General features: G+C 52.7%; 4 protein-coding genes across 4 annotated transcripts; 1 reads left to right on the top strand and 3 right to left on the bottom strand.

The window, feature by feature from the left end:
* Positions 1–5,830: 5,830 nt before the first annotated feature.
* On the top strand, positions 5,831–8,852 carry MAA_05494 (oligopeptide transporter; the record flags this gene model as incomplete). The annotated part of the gene is made up of 3 exons (XM_007823492.2): positions 5,831–5,938; positions 6,246–8,579; positions 8,649–8,852. 3 exons carry the CDS (start codon positions 5,831–5,833, stop codon positions 8,850–8,852), a joined length of 2,646 nt encoding a protein of 881 aa, XP_007821683.2.
* A 1,529-nt stretch (positions 8,853–10,381) lies between these two features.
* Positions 10,382–18,700, bottom strand: MAA_05495 (nonribosomal peptide synthase SidD; the record flags this gene model as incomplete). Its single annotated transcript, XM_007823493.1, has 1 exon — positions 10,382–18,700. One exon carries the CDS (start codon positions 18,698–18,700, stop codon positions 10,382–10,384), a length of 8,319 nt encoding a protein of 2,772 aa, XP_007821684.1.
* Positions 18,701–21,463: 2,763 nt separating this feature from the next.
* On the bottom strand, positions 21,464–21,979 carry MAA_05496 (SIT4 phosphatase-associated protein; the record flags this gene model as incomplete). The annotated part of the gene is made up of 1 exon (XM_007823494.1): positions 21,464–21,979. The coding sequence occupies one exon, from the start codon at positions 21,977–21,979 to the stop codon at positions 21,464–21,466; it is 516 nt and encodes a 171-aa protein (XP_007821685.1).
* Positions 21,980–22,693: 714 nt separating this feature from the next.
* MAA_05497 (Sit4-associated protein) lies at positions 22,694–25,902 on the bottom strand (the record flags this gene model as incomplete). The annotated part of the gene is made up of 3 exons (XM_007823495.1): positions 22,694–23,635; positions 23,698–25,158; positions 25,234–25,902. The coding sequence occupies 3 exons, from the start codon at positions 25,900–25,902 to the stop codon at positions 22,694–22,696; spliced, it is 3,072 nt and encodes a 1,023-aa protein (XP_007821686.1).
* Positions 25,903–27,311: the final 1,409 nt, after the last annotated feature.

The following is a 27,311-nucleotide window of genomic DNA, read 5'->3' as shown; positions in this document are numbered from 1 at the left end:
GTGTGATGCGGGGGGCGCGAGCGGGTGGCATCGCGGACAATGCAACAGAAGGGACTCGGCACAATAGCACAATACTACCATGCCGTCGTTTAGCAGCGACTTTATTGGGGAAGAGCCGGCGAGTCAATAGACTTGGTGGTGCTCACAGACGATGGGGTCGTTTATGCATTTTCGGTTTAGGCTGGTTTACATGCTGGCCGAGAGGCAGTAGTATCATGGACTGTCTGTTCCGGATTCCGGTGACTAGATGTAAAGGGAGGGTTCTGAGGCGGAATGCTTACGTCCAGTCATGGTGTTGGGTGTTTCTACTGGCTATACAGCAGACAAAGTTTTCTGCATTGTGTCTTGGGAAACAACAGAAAAGGAAAAGACCTACAAGGCGAGAACCGGAAGCATACGCGCATCCAACGGCTACTATATCCAACGAGACATCTTCAAACGAGCCTCCCCGGTCCAACAGACAGCTTATCGTCACACAAAGACGTCTTTCCTATCCCTTTTTTTTTTTGGTCTCCCCCGTCACCTTGAACTCGCTTCTTCACCGTCGTACCGCCTCAATGTGGGCTTTCCCTTGGCTATTTATTTATTTATATCACGCCCGTCATTGACGTCCCAGGGGTCTGCGAGTCAGCCACGTAGTGTTCCTGGGAAAAGGGGACACGGAGCGCAATTAAACAACGGTACTAGTATAAAACCACAAACAAGGCGACCATGCCGTGTCGCGGCACACAGGCAGGCAGGCGGTGCAATGCCGCAGATGCAGCCGCGAGTCGAGGAGCCTCACCATCTCGACCGGGACATTCCCATCCAGCCCTGTGACACTGTACTATCGCCCGTCGTGCCATTGTTCTGCTTGGAAACAGGCCATCTCTGCAACGACCTTGTTTCCCTGCCTCCTCCTGATGGCCCTCGGCAGCACAAAACCACGTCTGTCTTTTTTTTATCATTTGTTATCCGAGGGCGCGGCGATGGAGTCGGCAGGGGTGAGCGAGTGAGTGAATGTGTGCTTTGACACTTGGGCAGAGCGACATTTCTGGCATTCCCGTTGCGTTGCGTCGAGACTCGACGCCCTCCGGTGAGTCGTGAATCTGTATGTATCTACATATTTTTGCTCGCTTGCCTCGGCCAAAGGTGGAAACGCGGGCGATCCCACGGGAACCAGACACGCCGCACGGGGTTGAGGTTTGTGGGGGGACGAGGGAAACAAATGACTTTGTTCTTTGTCTCTTTTGTAATCCAATCCACTTGTTGCCGAGATCTGCCTGCGTTTTGATACAATTCCCGCTCCGCTCGTGGGCTGAGATGTGAAACAGGATTGTACTACTACTAGTATTTGGAGAGAGGCCCGGCTTCGGGGGCCGCATCATGAACGGGCGATGGGGCAGCTGCCATCCGGGCCAGCCGGGGCGTGTATTAATTCTTGTGTTTTATTTTGGGGGCAAAGTCTAGTATGGCCGCCATGGTACTGTCGTTTTGGATAACGGACGTGTGCTTGATGTTGAGCCCTTGTTTTGGCTGCGGCGCAAGGGGCAGAAACATTGTCGTCAAGTCCTTGAGTAGGCTAGGCTTCAGCGGAGAGCCGACGTAGCTTTTGTACAGGTTGCTTTGTAGTATGGTGGCTGGTTTTGGAGTTGATGCGAGGCCCTTTCCAGAAGAATTCGCGTGATTCACCGGCCATCTCATTAGATGGTGTCGTGTATTGTGTGTGTGGGTGAGGCTTCAGCAACGCCCTCTGCGAAATCTCACATCCCGTCGTGGAATATGTTATCCTTGGGCAAAATACCGAATGCCAAATATCGTAATAAATATGCGTAAACTTGACTGATGTGGTTTGGCTGCCTGTAGGACAAGTTTCACCTGTTTGATGCCAACCCGCGACGTGCTGAGGTGGTCTACTTGAAGTCATTTTTCTCATGAAGCCTTCTCTCACAAGTCCATTCGCTCACTACGTTGGAGCTGCTTGCAAATTAAAGCCAGTCCATATTTGCTCCATATATTGTAGAATCTTTAGTATGGACCAGCTAGCTATGCGATGAATGTGATAATCGTCTACTTGAAACTTTTGAAAACTGGAACATTCCAATATTCGAGGCTACCCTATACGAGGCTACCCTATACAAAGGAGGAGGTTGAATGCCGAAATTTCACTTTATGTGCTTCTTCTTCAAATCTCAGTCATACACATAAAGAAAATCTCCAAACATCATGTCCTGAATAGTCCTCTCTTTCATTTGTGCAATGTGGTCGCAAAAAGGGAAAGAAAAAAGTCAACAACGCCTCACAACCTGGCATCAAACTCGGCTGGGATGCCAACTGAAGGGAGCTCTGTCTGTTTTAATAATGATAAGTGATATCCTTCATCTTATAGAGACTTCAATGTGTTGTGGCCACGCAACCGGACCTCTTGGATATTAAAACCGCCAGTGTAAGGAGTTGTGGGAGTCGCCAGGCTATGAGGTCGCCTCAACCGACAGTCGCTTGGACTTGCAATACGCTTATAACAACATACATCGAGACATTGGGTATATTCTACCAGCCGCTGATGTACTCGTGTTTACAACATCAAGTCATGAACCAGCATGCTACCTAAATGGAACAAGACTTTGGCATGACATCACAACCTGACACCGTCACACATCGAGTCATCTTGGTGATTACAATCATATGCCATTGACATTTCACTAAAAGTGCCTTGCGGTTCGCTCCACAGAAACTCTACTTACTTGCTGTGCAAACTTGTTTGTATCAAGGTTGGCGAAACCGTATTGCAACAAACTACGCAAGCGGTTCCGACTAAAGGATAGTCAAGAGCCATTTTCACCGTAGATGGGCCTTGGCGCTGACGACGACTTTTCGGAACCTCCATTCCGTGGGTGAGTATAATATATTCGAGCCGGGATAGGAAGGCTCTTCGGAACAGAGGAGATTCAGCTGGCGTAGACACAACCAGGCGGCGACGCAGGCCTAGATGCTCTGCCAAGTCCATGTGCATGTTCAAGGTAGCAGCGCTGGTGGCTCCTCGGACAAGACCTCCAAATGGAAGATTTCCAGAATGTGCTTCAAGTCCAAGAGATGATGAATGATGGCAAGATTCGGCTGGCCCCGCGCCAAACCCAGAGGAATTCGTGATTTTCGTTGCCAAAAGGTGTGCGGGCTGCGTGGGCGCTACCAACTTGTATGGCTTGTGCTATTTGGATATAACCACCACCTTCTCGTTTCAGCCCTATTTGCAGAAAGAACAGCCTAGGTGAATCTAATTCGAAAAGGGCCGCCGCCCGGTGACGGCAAAGAGCCTTGCAATGTGGCGCTCATTGCCACAGTTATCATGCAGCAATAGCACTGCAAATACCAATGCAGTCAGCCGTTTTATTGGGAGAGGCGGTACAACGGTCGGCTGGGACTTCTGTGCGGAGCACTCAGTTAATTCCAAAATGGCCTCTCAAACGATTAGTACTGAGCGTCTCTGCAGAACACAAAGGGGTTACCAGCACTTCTCTGCAGACTTAATCCAATCTGAGACGCAAGGTCCTTCCATACTCTTAATACAATGAGGTGAATAGCTTCCGAGAGAAAGTGTTGGTTATCGTGTACTACATGTAAGCGGAGGATTAGTGCCTCCCTGTAGATCCTTGATAATACTAGTACTAGCAACTACTACTAGTACCAAAGGCGCCCCCTCCCTTTTTGGATTGCCGGGGGCCGGAGTTTTGTCTGCTTACCACCCGAGTTGTCCATATTATTGGCCTTGCAAATGTTTTCCGTAATGTTTGTTGCTGTACGGAGTATCGTGTGCTACCCCGTGTGGCTTGCAATTTCAGGCCAGGATCGACGGCACGGATTGCGCTGCCGAAGCCATCAAGAGACTCCTTGTCATGGCGTTGTAATGGGCGGCTGTTTCGGATTGAACCAAAAGAATCCGTGCCGAATGCCGTTTCTGCTACCAAGTTTCACATTCCTGGAATAGAACGGATAGGCAGCACTTGTCAGTCACCAAGGCCATCACGGTGGCGGTCGCGACATGGCGCGCAGAAGTTGCATGTCAGGTAGTTTGCATGCGGTGTTGTTGTATCGGCATCCATGAACTCAGGCCCTCATACCCGGATATGTGCGGCATCAACATGTCTGTACTCCACCGTTGCACGTCAACAAGTTGCTCGTGGTTTAATGTCTGTGGAGTGAGCGCCTTGAGTTTTTTTCATCATGGCGGTAAATAGGCTAGACATTTGGTTTGGTTTTAAAGCCCACCATGACGACTTGCGCATCGACCGTTACTCTTGGCTTATTCGTGAAAAATTGTGTGTGATGCCCGAATGGTGCACAAAGTGTAGTTGTTGATCTGTACTAATGGGAGAGGGTCCTCGGTATCAGCCAACTGATTGCGTATCAATCAGACCCCTAGTGGCCCCTTTTACTCAGCTCAGTTGTGTGTCAGGCATTGTGGGTTGTGTGCCGTAAAGCCGACCAGAAGTAACCTCGTACCACCCAGTCTATCAGTCTGTCTGAGAATTGGCCAACGCGGGCTTCGTTTGGTGTCGCATGAGATCCAATGTGTGCTCCCATTCTTCTGTTGGCAGCCCTGGGCCCCTCCGGCCCATCCATGAGCAATGCATTCATAGCGAAGTCAATCTGAGTGTGTGAATGAGCGACCAGGTGCTCGAAGCCGTTGCCGTGAGCCGACTAGTTCGAGTCAAGGAGACAACCAGCGCCCAATACGGATCAGAGATGGTGGCACCACGCTTTGCTTCTTATAGAAGGGCATGGGGCACATTGTCCGTCAGGATACTCGGTCTTGTGCAAAGTACGTAGTACATACAGCGGGCACTCCGGACTGGCAAACGGATTTGTCCGCGCAGAAAGCGCAGACAGACATGGTCAATGGAGCAGTTGAAGAGGAGGGCTTGTGTTGAATGCAGATTGCGGAATGCGGATTGCAGATTGGATGATGGACGTTGGACGTTGGACGTTGGGACATTGCAGATTTGATGGTTTGACGCACGAACGGGAAAGCGGCACACAAGACCCTCTTTTTGTCTCGACTGACTCTGGGCAGGCGCATTAGACAATGCTCTTGCCTACACTGCGCATCTCCAATTGGCCCGGTCCACGCAAGAGGAGCCAGAGAAGTCTGGTGGTCTATACATGTATTGTAATGCATTTATTGATTCCAGTCGACAAATTTGAACATGGCAACGGCCACCGGGGCAATGCCATGCGGCTCAGGTGCCTGCAACGGCGCCCGGTGGTGCTCACATGTGCAGTCGGTGGTGCGCAGTGTCGCCCGCCAGGCCGCATTGTAGGGGCTGCGGGCTCGGAAGTCCAGCCCAGCCAGCAAATGGCACCTGCACCGTGCTGGGCTGATCGGGCCATCTGGGCCCCCAGCCAGTCAGAGCGCGTCTCCGGCCCGCCGCCAGCCCGTTTGCAAGCCAGTCAGGTCTGCAGTGTTCCCTCGTGCGCCGGTTTCTGTGTGGGCATCGGGTGGGCATCTATTAGTGGGCATCTGGGCATCGGGGCCCGGCCGCTCCCCCCCTCCACCAGACTCCGCGCATCTCGTCTGGTTCGTTCGTTCGTTCGTTGGTCGTCCCTTTGCATTCAGTCCTCGTCTTCCATCAACGCCATCTGCCCCCTCGTTCGCATCTCATCGCACAGCGCGTCCGACGACATCCCGTAGCTCGAGTCACCACGCTCGCCGTCCGAATACCGTCTTCTCTCCAGAATCAAGCCTTTGGTCATTGACGTATCGACGCCATTGCGACAATCCTCCAGCCCAGCGAGGGCTTTCCCTCTGCGAACCCCTCGTTTGCACTCGCAGTCACGCCGCTCATTCGTCGCCATGGCTGAGGATGAGAAACGAGCAGCAGTAGCAGAAGCGACAGAGGCCACCGAAGACGCAGCACGCCGTCCGTCCGCCTCGCCCACCGAGAAATCCGAACCGAATTCGGTAAGATTGCCCAACTCCCGCCGTTTGCCTGTCCGTCTTGTCGTCTTTTCGCAGTCTGTCGACAACCTCATCGTGATAATCACCTTGACAACCATCTGGCTTTTCGCTTTGGGCCGTGTCGTTTGGCATTCGTTGGACAACATCAAGCAAGGACGCGAAATGTCTCCATCGCCTTGCCAGCCTTGCCAGCCTTGCCCCGGCCTCGGCTGGCAACACGCAGAGCAATTAGAAAAGACCGGGCTGCGGACCCCGACAACACTTCCTTGGGCATCAAACGCTGACTGGGGCAATGCACGCCACCTCACAGGAACCCTTCTCCTACGATGAAGACGACAGCTTTGCCCGCCAAGGCGATCAGCCGCGAACCCCTACCGCCATCGAGCACGATCTCAATGTTACCGAGGATGACCTTCTCGAGGCCAAAGAGCTTGCCTCGCAATATACTCTCGAAGAGGTCCGCGATATCATGATACGAGTGCGCCGAATCCATGAAAAGGACCCCAATTTCCCCACGACCGTCATCGAGAAGGTCAAGACGTTTCTCGACAATGACGACATCTTTGAAAACCCAGACCAACATCAGAATCTTATCCAAGAGATGAAGCTCGAGGCCGCCCTCGTCACCAGCAACAGTCCCTACTCCGAGGTGCGTGCTGTTGTCAGCAACAAGGACGACCCCAAAACGCCGTGCTCTACTATCCGAAGTTGGGCCATCGGCTTGATCTTTTCCGTCTTGCTTGCCTTCATCAACCAGCTCTTCGATATTCGTCAACCGGCCATTCGTGTCATGGCCAACGTCGCCCAGCTACTTGCCTACCCCATTGGCAAAGCTGCCGAACGCTGGCTCCCTGACAAGGGCTTTACTTTGTTTGGCGTCAGGCACACCCTCAACCCGGGTCCTTTTTCCAAGAAGGAGCACATGCTCATCACCATCATGGCCAACGTGGCTTACAACACGCCGTATACAAACTACATCATTTGGGTTCAGTATCTCCCACAGTACTTTGATCAACCGTATGCATCGCACTTTGCATACCAGCTGCTAATTGCCCTCGCCACTAATTTTATTGGTTACGGCATTGCTGGCATCTGTCGCCGATTCCTCGTCTATCCGTCGTACTGCGTCTGGCCGGCCTCTCTAGTAACTATTGCCCTCAACTCGGCGTTCCATACCGAAATGAACCCTCCCGTTGGCGGCCCATTTCGCTCCATCTGGAGGATCTCGCGCATCAAGTTCTTCTACCTCATGTTCGCCGCCATGTTTGTGTGGTTTTGGTTCCCCAATTATATCTGGGTCAGCTTGTCCAAGTTCAACTGGATCAGCTGGATTGCCCCTGGCCACCGGGACCTAAACATTGTCACCGGCATCAATAACGGCTTGGGCCTTAACCCTTTCCCTACATGGGATTGGAACGTGCTTTTGTGGGATTCTGCTGATCCGCTCATGGTTCCCTTCTTTAGTACGCTCAACCGTTTCATTGGCGTCTTCGCTTCCTTTTGGGTAGTTTTGATCTTCTGGTACAAAAACGTTTACAATACGGGCTATCTCCCCATCAACACCAACCGAGTCTTCGATCGCTTTGCTCAGCTTTACAACATAACAAAGGCAACCGACGATCATGGACTATTCAACGCAGAGAAATACGAGTCGTACTCGCCTCCATATCTTGGTGCTGGCAATGTGGTCATCTACATGTTCTTTTTTGCCATCTACACGTCGACGCTTACCTATGCCGCGTTATATCATCGCCACGAAATTGCCATGGGATTCAAGGCCCTGTTTTACAGCTTGCGGCTGAAGAAGAAGCCCGTCAAGGAGGAACGTGTGTTGGATGTGCACAATAGACTGATGCGCGCCTATCCGGAAGTTCCCGAGTGGTGGTACATGGCTTGTCTTGCCATTGCTATAGCTTTTGGAATTTCAGGCATCGTCGGATGGGATACCCACACCTCCCCGGGCGTGGTATTTTGGGGTCTTGCTCTCTGTGTAATATTTGTGATTCCTGTTGGTATCATCAAGGCGATGACGGGGATTGAAGTTACGCTCAACGTCTTGGCCGAGTTTGTCGGTGGCTCGTGGGTGGATGGCAATGCTCTGGCCATGAACTACTTCAAGTCGTTTGGGTACGTCACTTGCGCGCATGCCATTTGGTTCTGCAACGACTTGAAGCTTGCCCACTATGTCAAGATTCCGCCTCGCCAGACCTTTGTTGCGCAGATGGTTGCCACCTTTCTCAGCACCATTGTCTGCATTGGCGTGTTGAACTTTCAAATGAACAATATCAACAATGTTTGCACGCCAGAGGCTCAGTATAAACTCACCTGTCCCGGCGTCAACACCTTCTTTACCGCCTCTGTCTTATGGGGTACCGTCGGCCCCCAGAAGATCTTTGGTCACCGCGGCCAGTACAGCCAGACCCTGATTGGCTTTCCACTCGGCGTTGTCATTGTCGTTTTGATCTGGGCCCTGAACAAGAAATTCCCCAAGTGGACTTGGGCTCGGCAACTTCACCCTGTCGTTATTCTCTATGGAGGCATCGTCTGGGCGCCATATAACATGTCATATGTCTGGCCGTCTGTTCCCATTGCTTACTTTTCATGGATCTATCTAAAGACCAGGTTCCTTGGTCTATGGTCAAAGGTACGTACCAAGTCTAACGTTGAATAATTCCTGTCGGGTGGCGCAGCCAAAGCTAAATTTCGATGACAGTACAACTTTGTCCTCTCAGCAGCATGGTCATGTGGCATCGCCATCTCTGGCATCATCATCTTCTTCAGCTTACAATATACCGAAACCGACTTCGACTGGTGGGGCAACAACGTTTCCGAAATGGGTTGTGAAGGCAATGCCTGCGCGCTCAAGACCCTAGGCCCGGGCGAATGGTTCGGACCCGGCCCGGGAAAGTTCAACTAAAGCGAAGAGGGCGTAGACAAAAGTGCACTCGTAATGAAGGAACGAAAGACTTTCCTCCCTCGAGCCCCATCTAATTTTTTTTAGCTGCAAGCCAGCGCGATATATACAGTAAAGCGATCATGTCTCGGAGTCGGAGTACTGTGGATTATTTTTTTATTTTTTTTGTGATTTTGGAGTTTACCTCTTCACGAATTTGTTTTGCTAAACTGGGGTCTTTCGCATCATGGGCATTGCAAGATGGTGTGGCCAGTCGGAAGAGAAGGAGTTGCTTAAAGAACAACGTTATACCCCAGTTTACTAATCTAGCTCGAGGTGATTTTTATGAGGCTAGGGAGCTGCATGGAGTAAAAGGATAGTTTAGATGAGGCATGACGGATTGTAGACTATGTTGACCTCAATACAATGTTTCCTTGAGCTTTGGATTGTGTAAAGGGATCATGGACGACTTGGCCGAAAGGGACGACCAACCTTCCTGTCCATGGTGGCCTCGTCGGCTCTGGCCAACACAGTCGTCATGTCCGGCAAAGACAGGAGTGCTAGTGAAATTTGCTTACATCTGCTCAAACAACGGGCCTCAATTCGTGAGGAATAGAAAGATAGTCCCACTGCGAAGAGCATCAGTCTAGCCACGAATGCTGCCTTGTCCTCGACAGCTGGCGTGCGAGCAAGCACGAATACGCAGCAATTCCACCCACTATAGCCATTCTCTGATGTTGTCGCCGCTCGCCATTGGCTTGGCATCTGAAATAGATGTCACCCGGTCCACTTGAAATAGACAGGTGGAAGTCGAAGCCACAGCATACGGCTTTGGCACCGTGAGAGTCCCGACGACTACTGGCTGTTCCTTATATTTTTGGCCGCCGAGTCAGGGCATTATCGACAATCTGTCGCCCCAGCCAGGATGCCAAGGGAAATGGCGCGGTGCCATCTTCTACTGTCCCCTCGTCGCGGCTAGGTTGTCGGACAGGCGGGTGCAATGGCATTAGGCGTGAGCCTTGTCTGTCGCGCTCGCCCGTCCCGAGTGTCCAGGCACGAGCGGTTCCAAGGTCCAGGGCAGTATATCCAAATATTGCCTGGGGCCGAAACCGTTCCACTCCCCGTACTGCGTCTTCCTAGGAACTGTACTGATTGGATTGTGACTCATGCTGAAATCGGGGTCAAAGAACGACGAGAAAGTTGGAATGGATGTGATATGGGACCGTGATGGGGGTGTACGCTCGGGATCGGGGTCCCAGCTGACCGACATTATATACAGAGGACTTGACAAGGCGTAGTCTAACTGTATTTATTCATCATTCTTCTTAGTTCTACATCATGTATAAACGAAAGGGAAAAAAAAAACAAACGGCCTAAAATGCCCTTTATCCAAACGCCAGGCTTAAAAATCTCTGTACAATGTACAAGGCACAATGCAATGATACGCTACACCACCCAGTATTAAGCAAAGAAGAAAAAACACGTTTTGTTTAAGACAAAAAAAAGAGAGAGAGAGAGAGCGAGAGAGAGAGCGCTCAATGACTCGTCCAATATCATGGAGATATAGAACCACTCGCATTTTTCGACTCCTCCTTCCAGCTCGTCCTGGGCGACTCGCCACTCAGGGGGCTCACCTCGCCCCCGGTCTGATGTCGCGGGTCGACGACGGAACTCGATCCGATTTCCACGGCTTCCTCGGGCACAGACAGCATACCGCCGCCGCCGCCGCCGCCGTCCTTGATGCCGATGGCGTCGCTGTTGAGGGCCTCCCAGCTGCTTGGTTCGTGAATGACGCCTTCTGGGAGGATGGGGCTGCGCTCTTTGCTGAGATTTACCCGGGACTTTACCCAGTCGCCTGCCTTTGTGGAAAAGTCCTTCATAGATCCGTGGCTGCCTCCGTGGCGGAGGCGGCGGAAGCGACCTTTTCCTTTGTTGAGAAGCGCCCAGTTGGAGGATGAAGGCTTGGTCGAGACGAAGCCGGCGTGGAAGCTGACGACTGGCTTCTTGCGGCCCGGCTTGGAGAGGACGCCGGCGTGGTGCATCTTGCGCGTGATGAGGTCCATTTGGCCGCTGATGGTGGGCGTACTGATGACTTCGACGGCCGTCATGTGTACGGTGTGGATGCCCTCGATTTCGACCTTGCGAAGGTCGTGATTGAGGCGTTGAGCAAAGAGGTATGCGGGGAGGAGGGAGCCCGAGATGTCGTAGAAGCGGGAATGCAGGAGGTCAGCTTCGGAGATGCCCTGCGTCGCCAGGTGTGGGTGGAGGAGCTCGTTCCAGCTGGATATCAGGAACTGCTGGAGGGTACTGCGCTGCTCGGCCGAGAGCCAGTGCGTGTATGAGGGCTGTGTGACGTCTGGCTCGGGTTTTTCGAGGAGGACACGCGGCGGGATAGATTCGTAGTCGCTTGATGGCTGGAGGATGGGCTGACTGATGGTGTCATAGCAGGCGAGAGTTTCGACGGATGCGACGAGGAGCCTCATGGCTGCTTTTGCGAAGGAGTCGGGGACGCGGTCGGGGGAGAACTCAATGCTGAGGGAGACCTTGTCTGGTGACATCATGGTAGAACTGGCAAAGAGATCGGGAACATCTCGGACCTGCGGCTGAAGGAGCTTATAAGTAAACGTCGTGTTGTCAATGTTCAACGTGGTGGTTCCATCGACGGGAACCTGGGTTCTGTGTCGCACGACGGTGCTGAATCGCGACCAGCTGGCCCAATCTGTGCATTCTTGTGCAATTTTCTGCGCGCCCATGGCTTCATAGGGAAGAGAAGCGGCGCTATCTCGCTGGATGAGCTGGAGAACCTGCAAGGGCGAACTATTGACAATGGGGAACCGCACCCGAATGGGCACAATGTTCTCCATGGGACCTGCGATGGACGACACATCCACACTGGTCTCCAGCTTGAGGCGACGCCCTTCGACGATTTCACCAAAGACAACGTCCGAAATACCGGACAGCGTGGCCATGGCCATGGCCCAAGCGGCCTTGAGGACACTGTCGAATGTGATATTGAAGTCGGTCAGCGATGAGATCTTGACTTGCTCCTGGAAGGATTTGACTTCGGAAACGGGAGGAAGAGGCTTTGAACGAGGAACAACCTGTGTGACCTTGGCCTTTTCGAGTCGTTGTCTCCAATAAACCCTGCTGTCATCGTATCGCGCACCTCTCAGAGCACGAGTGTAGTCGAAGAACGAGGTCCGGCGATGCTCCATCTTGGGGTCTTCGTACAGCTTGACGAAATCCTGGACCAACCGCGGCACAGCAGACTCACTGACTTGGGCATAGCTGAATCGGATGATTAACTTGCCGCCATGTTGTCCAGCATCCAGGAAGGCAAACTTGGTAGCCGGCTCTCGTAGCTGGAGCACCTCCTTCTGCATACGCTTCAAGACCTGCTGCATCTCCTTGTCTACAGATGACGCTGACAGAGACTTTCGCTCAAAGTCTGCGTGGAACGAGTCAATGGCAACTTGGAACAGGTTGCAGTCGTGCACTGCGAAGGCTGTTCGAAGAGAAGGGTGCAGGCGAGTGAGGGCCTCGCATGCTTCCTCGACACGTTGTGCGCGAATAGAGCCATTGAAATTGATGACGAGGCAGCGAATGTCACTCCTGGGTCCATAGAGACTAGGCTCGAGGCATTGGAGCTGGTGTGACGATGCTTCAGCGACATCAATGACATCGTTCCAGGGGATGTCGAGTTGCGGCGCAACCACGAGCTTGACAAAGCCGTGGTCTGTACCTTCAGGTAGCTTGCGGGCTGCGACGCTGGGTTTAGGAGATATCTTGGGCTTGGGTGTTTTGAGGAGATGGTGTTCTTTGATTTCCAGGGATTGGCACATTTCCGTGAGCGTGGCTCCGCCAAGAAGTTTGCTGATTTGAACATCGAAGCCATTCTGGCGGCAGGACAAGACAAGTTTCATAGCTAGGAGTTTATCACCGCCAGCATCCAGGAAGCTATCTGTCGTCTTGATATCCGCGACCATGGCGTGCAACACGGCGGCCCAGATGAGACGCATCGACTCCTCAGTTTGTGTAAGTGGGAGTGGTTTACTCTGGATCCCCGTGAAGTGAGGCTGGCTGCTAAAGGCGACATTTGCCAATTCTAGCAGGTCGGTGTACGAAAATGGAGAGGCCATCTTCTGCAATTTGCGTCTATTAATCTTGAGCGAGGTGGACAGTGGGAATCGACGGATGGGAATGAAGAGCTTTGGGACGCAAGTAGAGTGGCTAAGCTTTGAAGCCTGGGCCAGGGACGTTTCCGCCAGCCATTTGACAGCAGCGAGCTTGGATCTCATCTGCATGGTCAACTTGTCAAGCTCAGATGGTCCCACGAACTCGCTGTCGCCAAATTCCAGGAACGCAGCAAGAGAGTTGACGTGGTTGCTGGTTGTGATTGGCTCCACGGCAACATCTACATCGCCGCCGAGACACTGTCGAATTTGTTGTTCCAAGACAGCAATTAGGGCAGGAGATCCATTGACCAGGACTTCATCTCGCATGCTCGCAAGGAAGCGAATATGGCCCCGGTCGAGGTATCGCACGCGATGACCCGTTCTCAAATAACGCCATTTTCGTTCACCACGAACTTTCTGGAAAGCCGCCGGGTCCATGAGAGGATTGCCATGAACGTACTTGTGAGGTGTTACTATAGGGCTATCAATAGCTAGTTCCCCGACTGCACCAAGAGGCATCAGCTTCTTGGGATCCTCAGGGTTGAGGATCAGGAACCGACCGAGGAGAGGCGGAGCAATAATGTTGGTGTCGCTAGACTCCGCAATGTTGAAAACCGAAATCGCGAGTGGGCATACATCCGGAGCGCCATAAGCAAGAAGAATGTCCCTGCTGCCAAGCCATGGCTTGAACGCATCTTCATCGAGAGTTCTTGTGCGGAAGCAGATGGTTTGCAGGTTCGTCACGTTGGCCGGGTTGATCTTTCGTGACAAAACCGTTGTCATATAAGTCCAAGTAATATCCATGCGAGCAATAGTGCCCTCCAAATCATTTACGCGCTCCAACGGGGAGGGGATGCAGACACAGCCCCCATGGAGCAATGTGCCTAGAATCTCGACAAGCGCAATGTCAACGGTATAAGCAGAGAGCTGAAGCACTCTACTGCCATTGTGGATCTTCAGGGCTTGCCCCTGAACCGAGAGAATCGAGCACAGCGATTCATGAGTAAAGAAGCATCCCTTTGGCTTCTCAACGCCCGGTGCTAGGAAGGCACAAGCTGCTTGCTGAGGGAGAGAGTCTTTCAACTTTACACTCACTTGTGGTGGAAGAGACGACAAGAATGTTTCATTGACCAAAACGAAAGGCGTGTTGGAAAGGTCCAAGTGCTTGTATGCCCCCTCCGTGACAACTACAAGTTCTGGCGCGAGCTGGCTAATCATGGCTTCGACCATGACCATGTCCTGAGCGTCCAGGCAGACACAACAGCCGCCTGCTTGCATCACAGCAAGCATAATGACCGGCGACCAGCGGCTCTTTTCCAAGACGATAGGAACCAGAACGCCAGGATGAACCCCAATATTGACAAGATATGTGGCTAGTGCAGTAACACTAGCCCGCACCTGTTGATAAGAAAGCTCGCCATCCCAAGCATAGATGGCCGGGAAATTGGGGCGAACTTCACACTGTTTGAGAATAAGCTGGTGCAGGCATGCTGAGATCTTGGTGTCGGTCTGCTCCTCTTCCCAGTCAGGATTCATAATCTGTTGGAAGTCATGTTCAGTGAAGAGGTCGACTTGTGAGCACAGCTGTGCGGGATCGTTGATGATGACCTGCAGAGCACGTTGAAATGTGTTCATAACGTTGTGAAGTTGAGCCGGCGACAAGCAAGAGTAGCTCACATCCGCCTGAATGCGGTCCTCGCGGAGTGTCACACAAAGCGATACGTCGCAGTTGCCATCGATGGTGTTGGCAAGTAGAACAGGCTCCCAGACGCCGCTGTCCGAGTCAGAATCGCTCAAGATGGTGTCATCAACATCCTGACAGGTCACACAGGTGTTGAAGAGGCTCTGGCCCTGGATGCCAAGCGAGTGCTCAATCTCGGCCAAGGTCGGAGCATCCGTCTCCCGAGCATCCTTGGCCATTCTTTCCAACTGCCACAAGAGGTCAAGCACACTTGACATGGGCAAAAAGTCGACCAGGCAGGGCACAAAGGTGGCCAGACTGCCAACATGACGCTTCATACTAGGCATGACAAGTGTATCCCTACCAGCATGCGAGTATCCCAAGATTACACGGTCTTCTCCGACATATGTTCGCAGAACAAACGCCCAGGCTAACTGAATAACGGTAGACAGTTCTAATTGATTATAAGCGCAGAACTGGGATAGCTGGTGCCGGCTAATGTCGAGACCAATGCCCCGTGACTCGAGACGTCCTTGTTTTTGGATAGCAAGATGAGGGAAAGCGCATGGTGTAGCTCCATTGAGGTAAGACCTCCATACTTCAACACTCCGAGGAGCCTCGCGTGAAGCGATGTTGCGGGTTTGTCGGGGAGGTAAAGGAGTAGAGACGACCAATTTTCTGCCCATATACAGCTCTCGAAGCTGAACAACCAAGTTGTGGATGGCATTCAAATCGCACAGTGCCTGGCTGCAATCGATTCTCAGGTACGCAGTTTTGTCTGACCGACTCACTGAGAGTCTATGTCTCGGCATAGACTTTGACGGCCTCATGGGGGGCAGCGATGAAAGAGTTTCCATAGGGTCGTTCGAGTCCATGAACAGCATGTCGGGTGAGGTCTTCTTCAGAACCATTTGATCAAAGAGTCCCTTCTCTGACGCACTGTCAATGAAAATGCTCCTCAAGACGCTATGGCAAGCGACAAGTGTTTGCCAGGCGGTGCAGAGTGTGTCTCGGCAAACCTCCGACCCATCGACGGTGGCAAGTTCATATGTGCGACTGACGTGGAAGCAGTTGGGATCGATGCTTTGGGCAACCAAGATTTCTTGCTGAACGAGGTCAACGGGGCAGATTGTCTCAATATTGTCAACTCCATTGATGCCAACATCAACAAGCTGCTTCGACATGAGCTTTGACAATGCCTCATAAGATGTTTCCAATAGAGGCACATCTGAAAGCGTCAGTTCAGGCTGCATGGCCCCTAGGCGAGAGATGGCGCTTAGGATGGAACTCTCAAAATTATGCATCCACTGTGTAATGCGATCCTGGTGCCTCGAGTTGACATTGAAGGAGAACTCTACTCTGGCACCGTAATCATCAAGGCCCACGGACAACTCGAAAAGGGCAATGCGGCCAACTGCAGGCCCTACGTCAGAAGCCAAGGAGCGGACTTCACGGTCAGGGGCGGCAACAGGCTCCAAGATGCCATTTTCCCTCTGTAGCTGGCTAAGAGTGTCAACGCAGTTGAACATGACCTCGACTGGCAAGGAGGTGGCAGCGGTATCGTCGGCGGCGAATTTCGACTGGAAATATGGTGTGCCATTTTCCGAAAGTGCTTTACGAGAATCTTTGAGCAGCTTGATCAGATGGATCAAATCCGAGCCAGGATGGACCGGCACACTGATTGGGCAGAGCGCGGTGAACCATCCAACCGTCTCTACGACATTGAAGTCGTTATTTCGAGCATCTCGCCCATGCTCTTGCTTCCAGACGGTGGGGATGGAGCGGTCAGAGAATGTCTGATGGAAGGAATACAGCAGTGCAGCGATGAAGACGTCTGCAGACTCGGTCCGGAAGACATTGTTGCACGTTTTCCTCAAAGCAGATGCCGCATCCCGCGGCAAGGCAAAGTTCAGGTGCGTAGTGTCTCCGTACAGGTTGGAGTGGCCCTCCAAACCCCAATATCTCAGGTCTGCGGGAACAATTTCGAACGGCAGGTTTGGTTCAATTAATCGTTGGCTATTTTCATAGCTCTGATAGTCTGTCCAGTATGTAAATGGTATTGAGGGCTCGGAGACAAGTGTCCCCTCTCGAAGCAATTCATCCAAGTCATGGAGCAAGATCTTCCACGAGACCAAGTCGACAACTAAGTGGTGAGCGGCAAGATACAGTAGCTGCTTATTCTCTGTATTTCTAATATGCTTGACCGTAAAGACGGGGCCCTTGAAGACATTCAATGATTGCTGGGCCTGATCAATAACGCTCAGTAAATCGTCGTCGTCGTTGATGTACCTGTGCTCAAATCTGTAAGCACGGTTCGACTCGGGGGCGATGACTTGTGCCCAGCCCTGGCTGGTCAGTCGGAATCGAGCCCTTAGCATGGAGTGTCTTGATACCAAAACGCTGACGGCGGCTTCGATATCTGCCAAGGCCACATCGCCCTTGACATTCAAAAGTATGCTCTGGCTGAAGCGGTATTTCGGGCCAGTGATGACAGACGCTTCCACGCTTCGCTTCACCGATGACCTAAAGAAGAGCTGCTGCATAACAGCCAGGGGGAAGTAGACCTCTTGTCCTGGGTCCTGGGTAGGACTGTCAGGTTGGGGTTGCTGTATGGGGCCATTGTTACCGTAACCAGTCTCGAGATGAGGTCTCACAAAAGAATCAGGGCGCATAGGATAAGGCTGATGACGATGATGGTGGTTGGGGTGACGTTGCGGTAGTTGTGGCGGTTGTGAGACGGGAGGCTCGATCCCTTGCCGGCGATGTTGCTGTGCACCCCTCCGGTGGTTCATGAATTGCGTAGCCATAATTCTCTCCTCAGCCTCTTCACCAATATTCTGCACCCACGTCTGTAATTTCCTGGCATCGGGCTCACCGTCGCCATTTACGGCCATTGACTGCAGCAGAATCCACACATCGGGGCGGCGAGAGTCAGAACCCCATTCGGCGACTGCTGTTTTCAGGGTGTGGATTTGCCTCTGCGCAGTTTCGTGTTCAGCCTCGGGAATCAAGGCGATGAGTTCATTGTTCGGGGCATGCACGGCCGTGGTGGTGATCAAGGCGACGTATTGACCCTCAAACGGCCCCGCGCGGGGACGCACCAGGCACACCTTGCCCACTCTGGTGGTGGACAATAATAGGTTTTCGAGCTGGTGTTGTTGTTGTTGTTGTTGCTGCTGCTGCTGGGCGCCACCATTGTTGCTATTGTTTGGCGTCGGCCTAGAGCTGGCGGCGGCGGCGGCGGCGGTGGTGGTAGTAGTAGTGGTGTTGGTGTTGCTGGAGCCAGCGACTGGAGATGGGCAAGCTGGTGGTGACTGCGACTGTGACTGCAGTTGTGACAATGGCGACGGCGATGACCGTGACGATGATGATGAGGGCGGCTTGTTGGGCACTCCAGGCGTGATCCTGGTTGCTTTGAGTTCGGTGGCCATGACGGCGGCTGCGGCGTTGACGTCTATAGCTGCGAACATGTCCTCGTCATAGCTGCTGACTTGCGACTGCGGCGACGATAGCTTGGAGGCGGAATAGTAGCTGCTGCCGAGGGGAGACACGGGAGACACGGGAGACACAAGGGACACGGGGGAGACTGGAGTTGTGAAGGAGTGGCCGTCGTCGTTGTTGGCGTATTGTGAGTCGAGGTCGAGGTCGAGGTCGAAGTCGAGATGGAACCGGGAGTCGTCTTTGTTTTGCACGAGACTTGTCCGTCGCCGCGTCTCCCCCACCGCATCAGCCAGACGACACGAGGTGCGGTTCAAATAGCCCTCCAGCTCGCGGTGGGCTGTGCTCAAGTCGTCGAATAAATCAGAGACGAGCGACTGGCGCCGTGAGAGCGGTGAAACATTGGAATTGGCGATATCCTGTGCTGACGTGGAGTTGATGGTGGTGGCAGCCGTGATGACTGCGCTGCGAGGTCGATGCCGGGTCTGGGTCAGCAGAGGTTGAACCAGCATGGCCTCGTCCATGGGCGATGCTCGTCCATGTCGACGGTGAGCGTGACGGCAGCCGTCCATTGCCATTGCGGCTGTGGGCAGACTGTGCCGTCAGACGACGCAGACCAGTTGGAGCCGGACAGGACGCACACCAAGGCACCGGGCGCAGGCACAGACCGGACAGGGCCGTCCGTACTACCGCTCGTACATGGAATATGTGCGAGGGCTTCTTTTGTTTGCCTGCTTTTGTCAGGGCGTACGATGGTCTGTAAAACCGTTCCGGTTGAGGCTCTCGATAAGAGATGTGCTCGACTTGGACGCAAACAACCCAGCAGAAGACGTGCGCACCGTCTTGGGGAACAAAGAGATGGAGAAGCGGCCTCGCCCAGGATTAAAAAGAAAGAGAGAGAAAAGAACCACCGTCGCCTCACGGACCATGGGTATAATAGTCAATATCGCCTCCTCGCCTGGCCCTCGGGCTGCCCATGCTTTGCATGTTGCTGTGGCAGACACCCGAGACAAGACTAACATGACACCCCGGCCGGCCGAGAGGCGCCGTCTGTTGGTGCGTAAGACTCGGGGATTGGAGTCCGGCTCCCTGGCGACTAACAAGCTTGCAACTCATGTTGTTTGTGTATTGAGAACGGCGTCTCCCGAACTGGCTCTTCAACCAAGTTACCAACTACTCCGTAGTACTCCTGTGACGTCTTTGTCCCGAGTGCGAATCCCCGGTTTACCGCACTGGGTACCGCAACGTCCACCCGTCTCAACCAAGGTAGGTGATGATATTTTGTTTTATAAATAAGAATTATTTAGAACTCGCCCAATAGATGGATAAGTCTCATGCATACCCGACTCTTGGGCCCGTTGCACCATTTACTGGCACTACCACCGACGCGGTGCTACGATGCGCTCACAAGAACGTTCTAGAATGGCCAATTCGGCCGGCCTCGTGTAAGATGCATGTTGGTTATGTTGGCTCTGCAGCATCTTTGCAGCAGTCCTAGCTTTTGTCTGCCGAGGCATCTGCCGCTCAACTCGGGAAATCTCAGATGGCCAAAGTTTCCATGCGTGCTACGTTGATGGTCTTGAAGATTCACATGTGTCAATGTCTACCAGACGACAAGCGTCAACTTTGCTGCCTGTGCATATCATAATTCAAGAGGCCGATTTGGCATTGGAGAAGTCTAGGCATCATACTGGTGGTACATGTAACTCAGAGGGGGGCTTTGTACAGACTCCATAGAAGCCATTGCGAGACTTTGTTTTTCTGATCAGTAAGACACGAAAGCCAAACCGCGCTATGCAAAGTACAATAAAAGAGGCGGCACTGTGAGAATCGACTCCACCAGCTCTGGGCGTTGTAGTATTCAATGTTGTACTAGTATCCGTATTACCGTTGATATTACTCCGTAATGCATCGTCGAATTTGGCCCGACTGGCATCATCAGCCCCGGGTCCTTGGCCTTCCCAGCACGCATATTGTACATACATGCATACACGTATATGCAAATGAGCTGAAAGACAAGCCTTCACCCGATTTGGACCGGGGCGAACCATGGGCAAATTAGAAAAGCCGCGCCTACAATAGAGTATCTGCAGGCACAGCAAAGCCGCAGTCCACGCATGTGTCCTTCCCCAAACCTGAAAACGGCCCGTCACCATCCTCACGCCTGGGGGAGAGGAGAGGGTTGCTTCAGCACAGCCATCCTGTCCCCTTGGCTGATGCGCCTCATCACCACCCAGCTTACACCCAAAAATAATCACAGATCGGCCCAGCCAGGCTGTTCGATGCTTGCCCAATTGGGCGTCAAGCAGGCCGGTCAACACCCTGATCCCTGCCGACGCATGACACTCTGCAGCCCTCAACGGCACCCGCGCGGCAGTCCCCTCCTGGCGACCGAGTAATCCTCCCGAAGATTGGATGCCGTGGTCCGTCGCCTGCGAAGACGAACGGCCAGGGCTGGCTCGGGTTCGGAGAAGAAAGTCTGTTTCACCACTTGATCACACTCGTTATGCTGAAGAAGCTAGCATGACCCTAAGCGGGCTAAACCGGGGGGAGGAATACAACGCGGGCTAATTATTAGCCGCCGTTTATGTGACAAAATTAGCATCAATTGATCGTTTCTTTTCCCAGCGTACATCCCAGGATAACCACATGGGTATCGACGTCGCAACGCAGGCGAGTCGCACCCAGTATGGCGTTCGTTTGTAAGCATGGCGATATTTCATTGCCCTGTTGCAAGGAAACGTAGCCGTCGTCAAGGACAAAGAATGTCGACAACGTGGGATAAACAGCCTGCTGCGCCTGCAGACGGAGCCCCGGAGCCGTCGCCCTGTCACTCACACGCATCATACATACCTAGACACGACGCCGTGCCTCATCCACCACATGCTTGCCTGCCTGCCTGCCTGCCTGCTGCATCGCGTCCGCCACGCAGTTCATGCCCGAGCATCTCGTTTTTCTAAAGGATTTCTCGTCTTGCAGCGGCGGCTAGCGGTGACCAACGATGCGCCAAAAAAAGTCGCCTCTGTCGCCTATGTCTGCGCGCCAAGGCAGCCTAATGAATCTCATCCAAGGCAGCACAGTCAACAACTGTCACAGAGCATAAGCAAATTTCCCATTGCATATGGTAGTTTACATAGTCCCGTGAATCTAACCAAATCAAACAGCACAAAAAGTAATAGAATCCCCCCATCGTACAATTACACGGTAATGCCGCCATTTCCCATCATACCCGTTCACCATCCGTAAAATGCGCTTCAAACGCTTCCCATTCAAGCTCTCGTCTGTCCGCCTTTGATATCAAAACCCCGCCACTTCTTCTACCTTCAGCCCCACAGAGAGATTCATTTCCCAACTACTATTTCTTCCTCATCCGGTTCTTCAATGCTAGTCCGACTCGTTGCCTCCCTGACCTCAATGGCTCTATAATCCTCTCCCTTCTTCTCGTCTGCAGATACTACCACTTCATCTTTCAGGCCGTGTCCTTCTTCGTCACGTTTGGCTTTGTTGCTTTCGCTTCTGGACCCAAACGGCCACAGACCGCTGAGACCTCTGCTGCTTTCCTTGGCGGGATTGACGGCTAGCGGTCTCAGTACCAACTGTTCCTTGTTCGAAGTTCCACCACTCTTGTCATCTTCCGCCATGGCAAAGTCACCGAATTCATCATCATCCTCGTCTGCCTCGTCAGAGTCACCATCGTCTGCACTGCTTCTTCTTCCGACCATGCCTCTCCACCAGGATCCACGTCCACCATCTTGAACAACGTCTACGTCTAGGTCATCATCGTCGTCCATGTCATCATTATCATCTCTAAAGGGGTCCGTCGTGTTGTTGTCATATTCGTCTCCTTCATGATGCATTGTTGCAGAGGATGGCTGCGCCACTTGGTTGTTCTTTTGATGCATTGCCAACCGAGCTGCCAGCTGCAGCCTGGCTCTTGACGGAGGAACGTTCAACGGCGGAGGCGGCGGTGGAGGCGGAGGGATGCATGGCGGAGTCAACGAGTTGCCAATGTTGTTGAGAGGGTCTGTATAAGACCGGAACTAAAAAAGAGGGTTGAGATCAGCAACTGAGTCCCATAGTCCGTAACAACAAGAGACCAAATCGAAGCAGGCTGCACTGAGTAGAGGTAGCCGTGACCGCAAGACTTCCATCACGACAATGTTCCCCTGCCATTCCCTGACAAGCACTTCTCCAGTCTGCGCTCGTCTTTCCTTGGCCACTGGCTCTTTGTATCTTGAATCTTTTTGTGTTTTGCCCTTCATTATGCAACATTTAGCACTACTGCCTCCATCCATCGTACAGATATTTTATCCCAATGCATCCTTATCCGCCGTTTCACTGTAACCCGTGTATGCCCTCCTAACTATTTCATATGAGAATACCCATGCTGCGATGTATCATGAAAATCAAATCTCTGCTTCAGCAAGTAACCGTAACAGATCATTCAGATCATCATCTTCGAATTCTTCCCAATCAGACAGATCTGACTCGTCGGCGCCCGCCGCATCGGCCACCGTGCTGTGGAATCTGGCGCTTGCCAGATTTCTTAGACAGGAGTCTAGCGCCACATCCTATGATGGCAGTGACCGTTCTGTTCCGTGTTCGTCGTAATGGTTTCCTGACCACTTGTCTTGCGGCGAGCCGTCTTCCATAATCTCGTCTTCTTCATAATCCCGAGTCGAAGTAAATCTCACAGGTGAACCAAGTCTCGGGCGAATGTTCACAGAGGAATCTCCCGAAATTGCTCCAAAAGGCTCCGCAGATATCGAGATCACATCGACCGGAGAATCTGTGTTGGCATTCGCAGCCACCTCTGGAGAGCCAGTACTTCGATCATCAAAAGAATCGCCACTCACCTCAGAGTTAACATCCTCCTCCTCCACATCGCCCTCATCATCCTCCTCATCGCTGCTACTTCCGAAGCCCGACATCAAGGTTCCGGCACTAATTGCAAAGGGGCCAATGCCATTGTTGCTGCCTTCGCTAATTTCGATGCCGCCATTCAGGCCGGCCTCCGCCAAAGCGTTTGAACCAGTTGCAGAGGCTCCTCCAAGTCCAGACAGTCCAACACCGCCTAGACCATTACCGCCTCCTATGCTTGCACGGTGGCCAAGAGCAACTTCAGGCCGGACCCCGCCCAAAATGGCATTGTCTCGCTCACGCGTTTCCGCAAGAGCACCTTCAACATAGTTGATCCACTCTTGACTCATTACTTTATCCAGGACCATCTCGGAAAGCAATTCGGGTGGGTGTCTCTCGGTAAATTTAACCACTTCTTCAGCAATGAGAGTCAAGTGGCCCATGTATCCCATACGGGTTTTTGTCTTTGCCTGCGACTCGTCGCTAGCTTGTTGGCCGTTAATGATGGCTGTTGTAATGTCTGCTGCTTCAAACAGTGAAACCGCCAGAGTAGGGTTATATCCGCGATCCATGGGACCGTTGAACACCTGCTGCACTATATCGTAGACAACATTGTGCAGAAAATTGTTCCAGGGGTATGAGAAGAAAAAGGTCTAGTCAAAGTTAGTTTAGCTAGAAACAAGTACATGTAGATGTATGCAAGGGTATGCAGTACCAAAATTGCAGGTACAACGCGGTGTTCTACAAATTGCATCTTGAGGAAGTCTCCGACAACATGTTCTAGTGGTATGTTTATGTTTTGTGGTAGTTGTTGCTGCCCAAGAGCAGCAGACGGATCATCCACATCAGCGATTTGTTCTGAAGATTCCATCCCATGTACAGGATGAGAATCAGCCGGGGGATGAACAATAATCTCCGTCTTCTGTGCGGTCTGATCTGAAGCAACCGACTGCGGGGCACTGGCCGAAGAGAATAACGGTGCTGGAGTATCTTCTGGATGAGGAGAAAGACCACGATGCTGATCTCCCAGGTCGCTGGGGTTCAAGGAGGAACCAGAGGGCGTCGGTTCTGGGAGAGGGCTGGTGGAAAGAGACGATTCGGTAGGCTGTTGGGTAGAGGTGAGATGCTCGTCGATTTCCCTCGTAGCCGAGTCTAATTCTGTCCGTTGGATGCTGTCCGGATTGGCAAACTTTGCAGATTCGGCCAACTCGGCCGGTTTAGATTTCGAAGGAGACAGTGGCGCCACAACGAGGTCGGGGTCTTCAAACCGTTGTTCATTGATCTTGTCACTGCCAACAGAGAGACGGGGAGAGCTAAGTGGCTCATCCACAAAATCATCTTCGTCCTTATCGATGAATGACGAGGGCGGGGCAGCAGTGATGTCGTCCTCGGCCTTGACAAATTCGTGGGATGTATCCTCGCTCATTTCCTTGCTCGATTCAACTTCCTCAAAGCCATCATCATCGGCGTTTGTGACTTCAAAACGCCTTCCTTCGTCATGAACGGCGCCGTGGCTCATGCGCATGGTAAGATCATCAGCAGACTGGTCGTCTTCCCGCAGAGGCCCCAACCTTCCTTCGTGCCTTAGTCGCTGGCGCACAGCATCTCGCGTTGAGATCAATTCTTGAGCTCCGACTTCGTTGAGCAGTCCCATGTTACTGCAATGCAACAACTCTGCCATCAGTTCGCATGTCTTGAATCTGTCAAAGCCAAGGGGTTCAAGCTTCTCCCCAAAAGTGGACTCGGATCCCTCTTTCTTTGCGGGCCCATCCATAATGAGGCTCATGAACTTGGGTACATTCCGGGCAAAAAGACGCAGCAGGTAACCAAGATAAATGGGGTCCCGGCTAGAGGGAACTTGGTTGGACTCGGTGCCCATATCAGGGTCATAGTCCGAGTTGTTCTTTCTGATGACCTCGATGACTATTCCGACACCGACTGTGAGGGGGTTGCCGCCTCCGAGCATATAGCCGATCAGCTGCTCGACACAAGGCTCAGATACCAACTGGCGCGTGAGCTCGTTGGGGCCGATGCATTGCTGTTCGTTTTGGGAGGCATTCGCAGAGATGGTAATGATGGCCTTGATAAAGTCGCCAGCGGCCGTCTGCACAACCCAGCTGTGCTTTGGGTCGAGGCAAGAGAGTAGCGCGGGAATGATATCTTTTGAGAAAAGCCACTGTTGTACGGCAAGCGTCGCAGGTCAGCAGGGGGGGTTTGGAATTCAGAATGAGCAAGATGGGCTTTCACGAACCTCGACGATTCCTTGTCCTCCTTCATTCCGATCCAGGGCGATTATCTTGAGAAGCAAATCCATAATCATGGGACATTCGACATGTCTGAGAAGCTCGGCGACTACGTTTGGGATACTCCGCAATAACTCCATCATGTCGTCTGTCTTCTTCTCAAACAGGGACTCGTTCACCTTTGTGAAATAGCTTGCCTGGAGCGGATCGAGGGGGGCAGGGCGCTCGAGGAACTTCCAAAATTTGCGAATCAGGTCTCGGTTCTCGGTCAGGGCCTCGTAAATGGACCACGTGTCGGAGCTCAGGACTTCAGAAGCAACGAGGGCATATCTATTGCGCCTCTTTTCCTGCTCCTCCTCATCGTTGTCCGTCACGTCGGTTGCGCGGGACGAAGCTCGGGGCCGCGAGAAGGGCAGCAGGCGACTTTTGCCCTTGGACTCATCGTCAGCGGGGTCATCGGGGGTTGCGAAGACTTCGAGCCTGGGCGCGACGACATATTCCAGCAGCTTCTCGAGGATGCTGTCCTCGCGGAGATATTCGATGAGCTTGGAGTTGTGCTGCTTGAGCTCCTGGATGAGATCACTCTCGTCGAGCAGCTCCTCGAGGGTAAAGTCGGGCTTGTCAAGGATCGTGTCAATTGTGGAGATGTTGGCGTAACCGCCGAATCTCCAAAACATGGCGACGTTTCGATGGCACAGCGCCGGGCGACTCGCAGCACCGGCGGTGGAAAGGAAGGGAATGAAAGGCGATGGGCTCGATGAGCCGGATCATGTACTGCGCTGCAGGGCGGAGGCCTTGTTTGGAAGACGTGACATGTGCAGCGCAACGGTTGGGTATTCGGCTGAGGCAGGCAGAGACTCGGGAGCCTCGAGCCTGTTGGACTGGTGGGAAGGGAAGACTTGGGCAGAGTGGACCGCGAACACTGGACGACTGGTGGACGGACTGGTGGACCAGGGCACGGAAGTGGAGGAGCAAAGAAAGCTGAACGGAGAGTGGTAATGATAGGAGAAACAAGGTCAGACCGCGTTTCACTTGACAGCGCAAGTGCGGTTCGGTGCGATGCGAGATTCGACGGTGGCGATGGGAGAATGGGAGAATGGGAGGAGAGCTGGGGGAGAAAAGGGAGAGGGAGATAGCACTCCGTACGCAAAGATGGAAGTCGAATACAATGCGTGCCGTTGCAAAGCCGGACGGGTATGCACAGCAGGGGGCTTTCGAGTTGTCGAGGCAGCGCGGATGAAGGAGTCAAATGTCGATAAAGTCGTCACTGGTTTGTGATTCGTGATTCGTGATTCGGGCTGCCCAAATGATCCAGTTGACCGCCCCGTTGACCATCAGGGCTCTCTCTCCCTCCGGCGCTCTCTCAGCTTACATGTGTCAATACTCACCAATTGATGACTTGTATTGATGCTGGTCTGCTGCCCTTGCCTCTGGTCAAGCTGCTTCAGTCACAATGTCGCCGGGCACTTTGGCAGGGACCGACGAGACCAACGCTCCTTTAGAATCATCAATCCTCACTCTCGTCTGATCGCTGCATCTTCGGTCCCGAGGCTGCCGTTGCCGTTGCCATGAGCATCGCCAACTGCTGTTCCACTGTTCGTCTTGTCTTTGCCTTGCCTTGGAATCACGGCTACGGCTTCAGAATCGTCGGTCGGCCCAATAGCTATCAAGTTAATCCAACATCTCCAGACCCCATAATACGCTGTACAACCCACCTTTGCCCTTCAAACTTTACAACCCCGGTGTCCATCGTTTCATTTCGGATTTGGCAACGGGCTGAACTTTGAAAGCCCAGCCCAACTTTATTCCTTGAACACCACAATCCCAACTTTTGTCCGAGACATCGAGTACGGAGTACTATGCATCCATCCCCAAATGGCTCGCCTCCTCCTCCAGCAACTAATGTATGCAACTACCGAGTATGAACACCATTTTTCTGGCCGAAAAAAAAAAAAACACCGCGTAGACTTATTATTGCGACCCGCTCTTCCAGCCCAGTTCCATCTCCCCTTCGGCACCCAACATTCCCGCCTTGGGGTGCGACTTGGGCCTTGCCCTTGCCCTTGCGTGAGGAGGGTTGCGTTTG

Source organism: Metarhizium robertsii (assembly GCF_000187425.2).
Source record: "Metarhizium robertsii ARSEF 23 chromosome Unknown MAA_Scf_2, whole genome shotgun sequence".
Taxonomy (NCBI): Eukaryota; Fungi; Ascomycota; class Sordariomycetes; order Hypocreales; family Clavicipitaceae; genus Metarhizium; species Metarhizium robertsii.
This window is presented reverse-complemented; position numbering and strand designations above follow the sequence as displayed.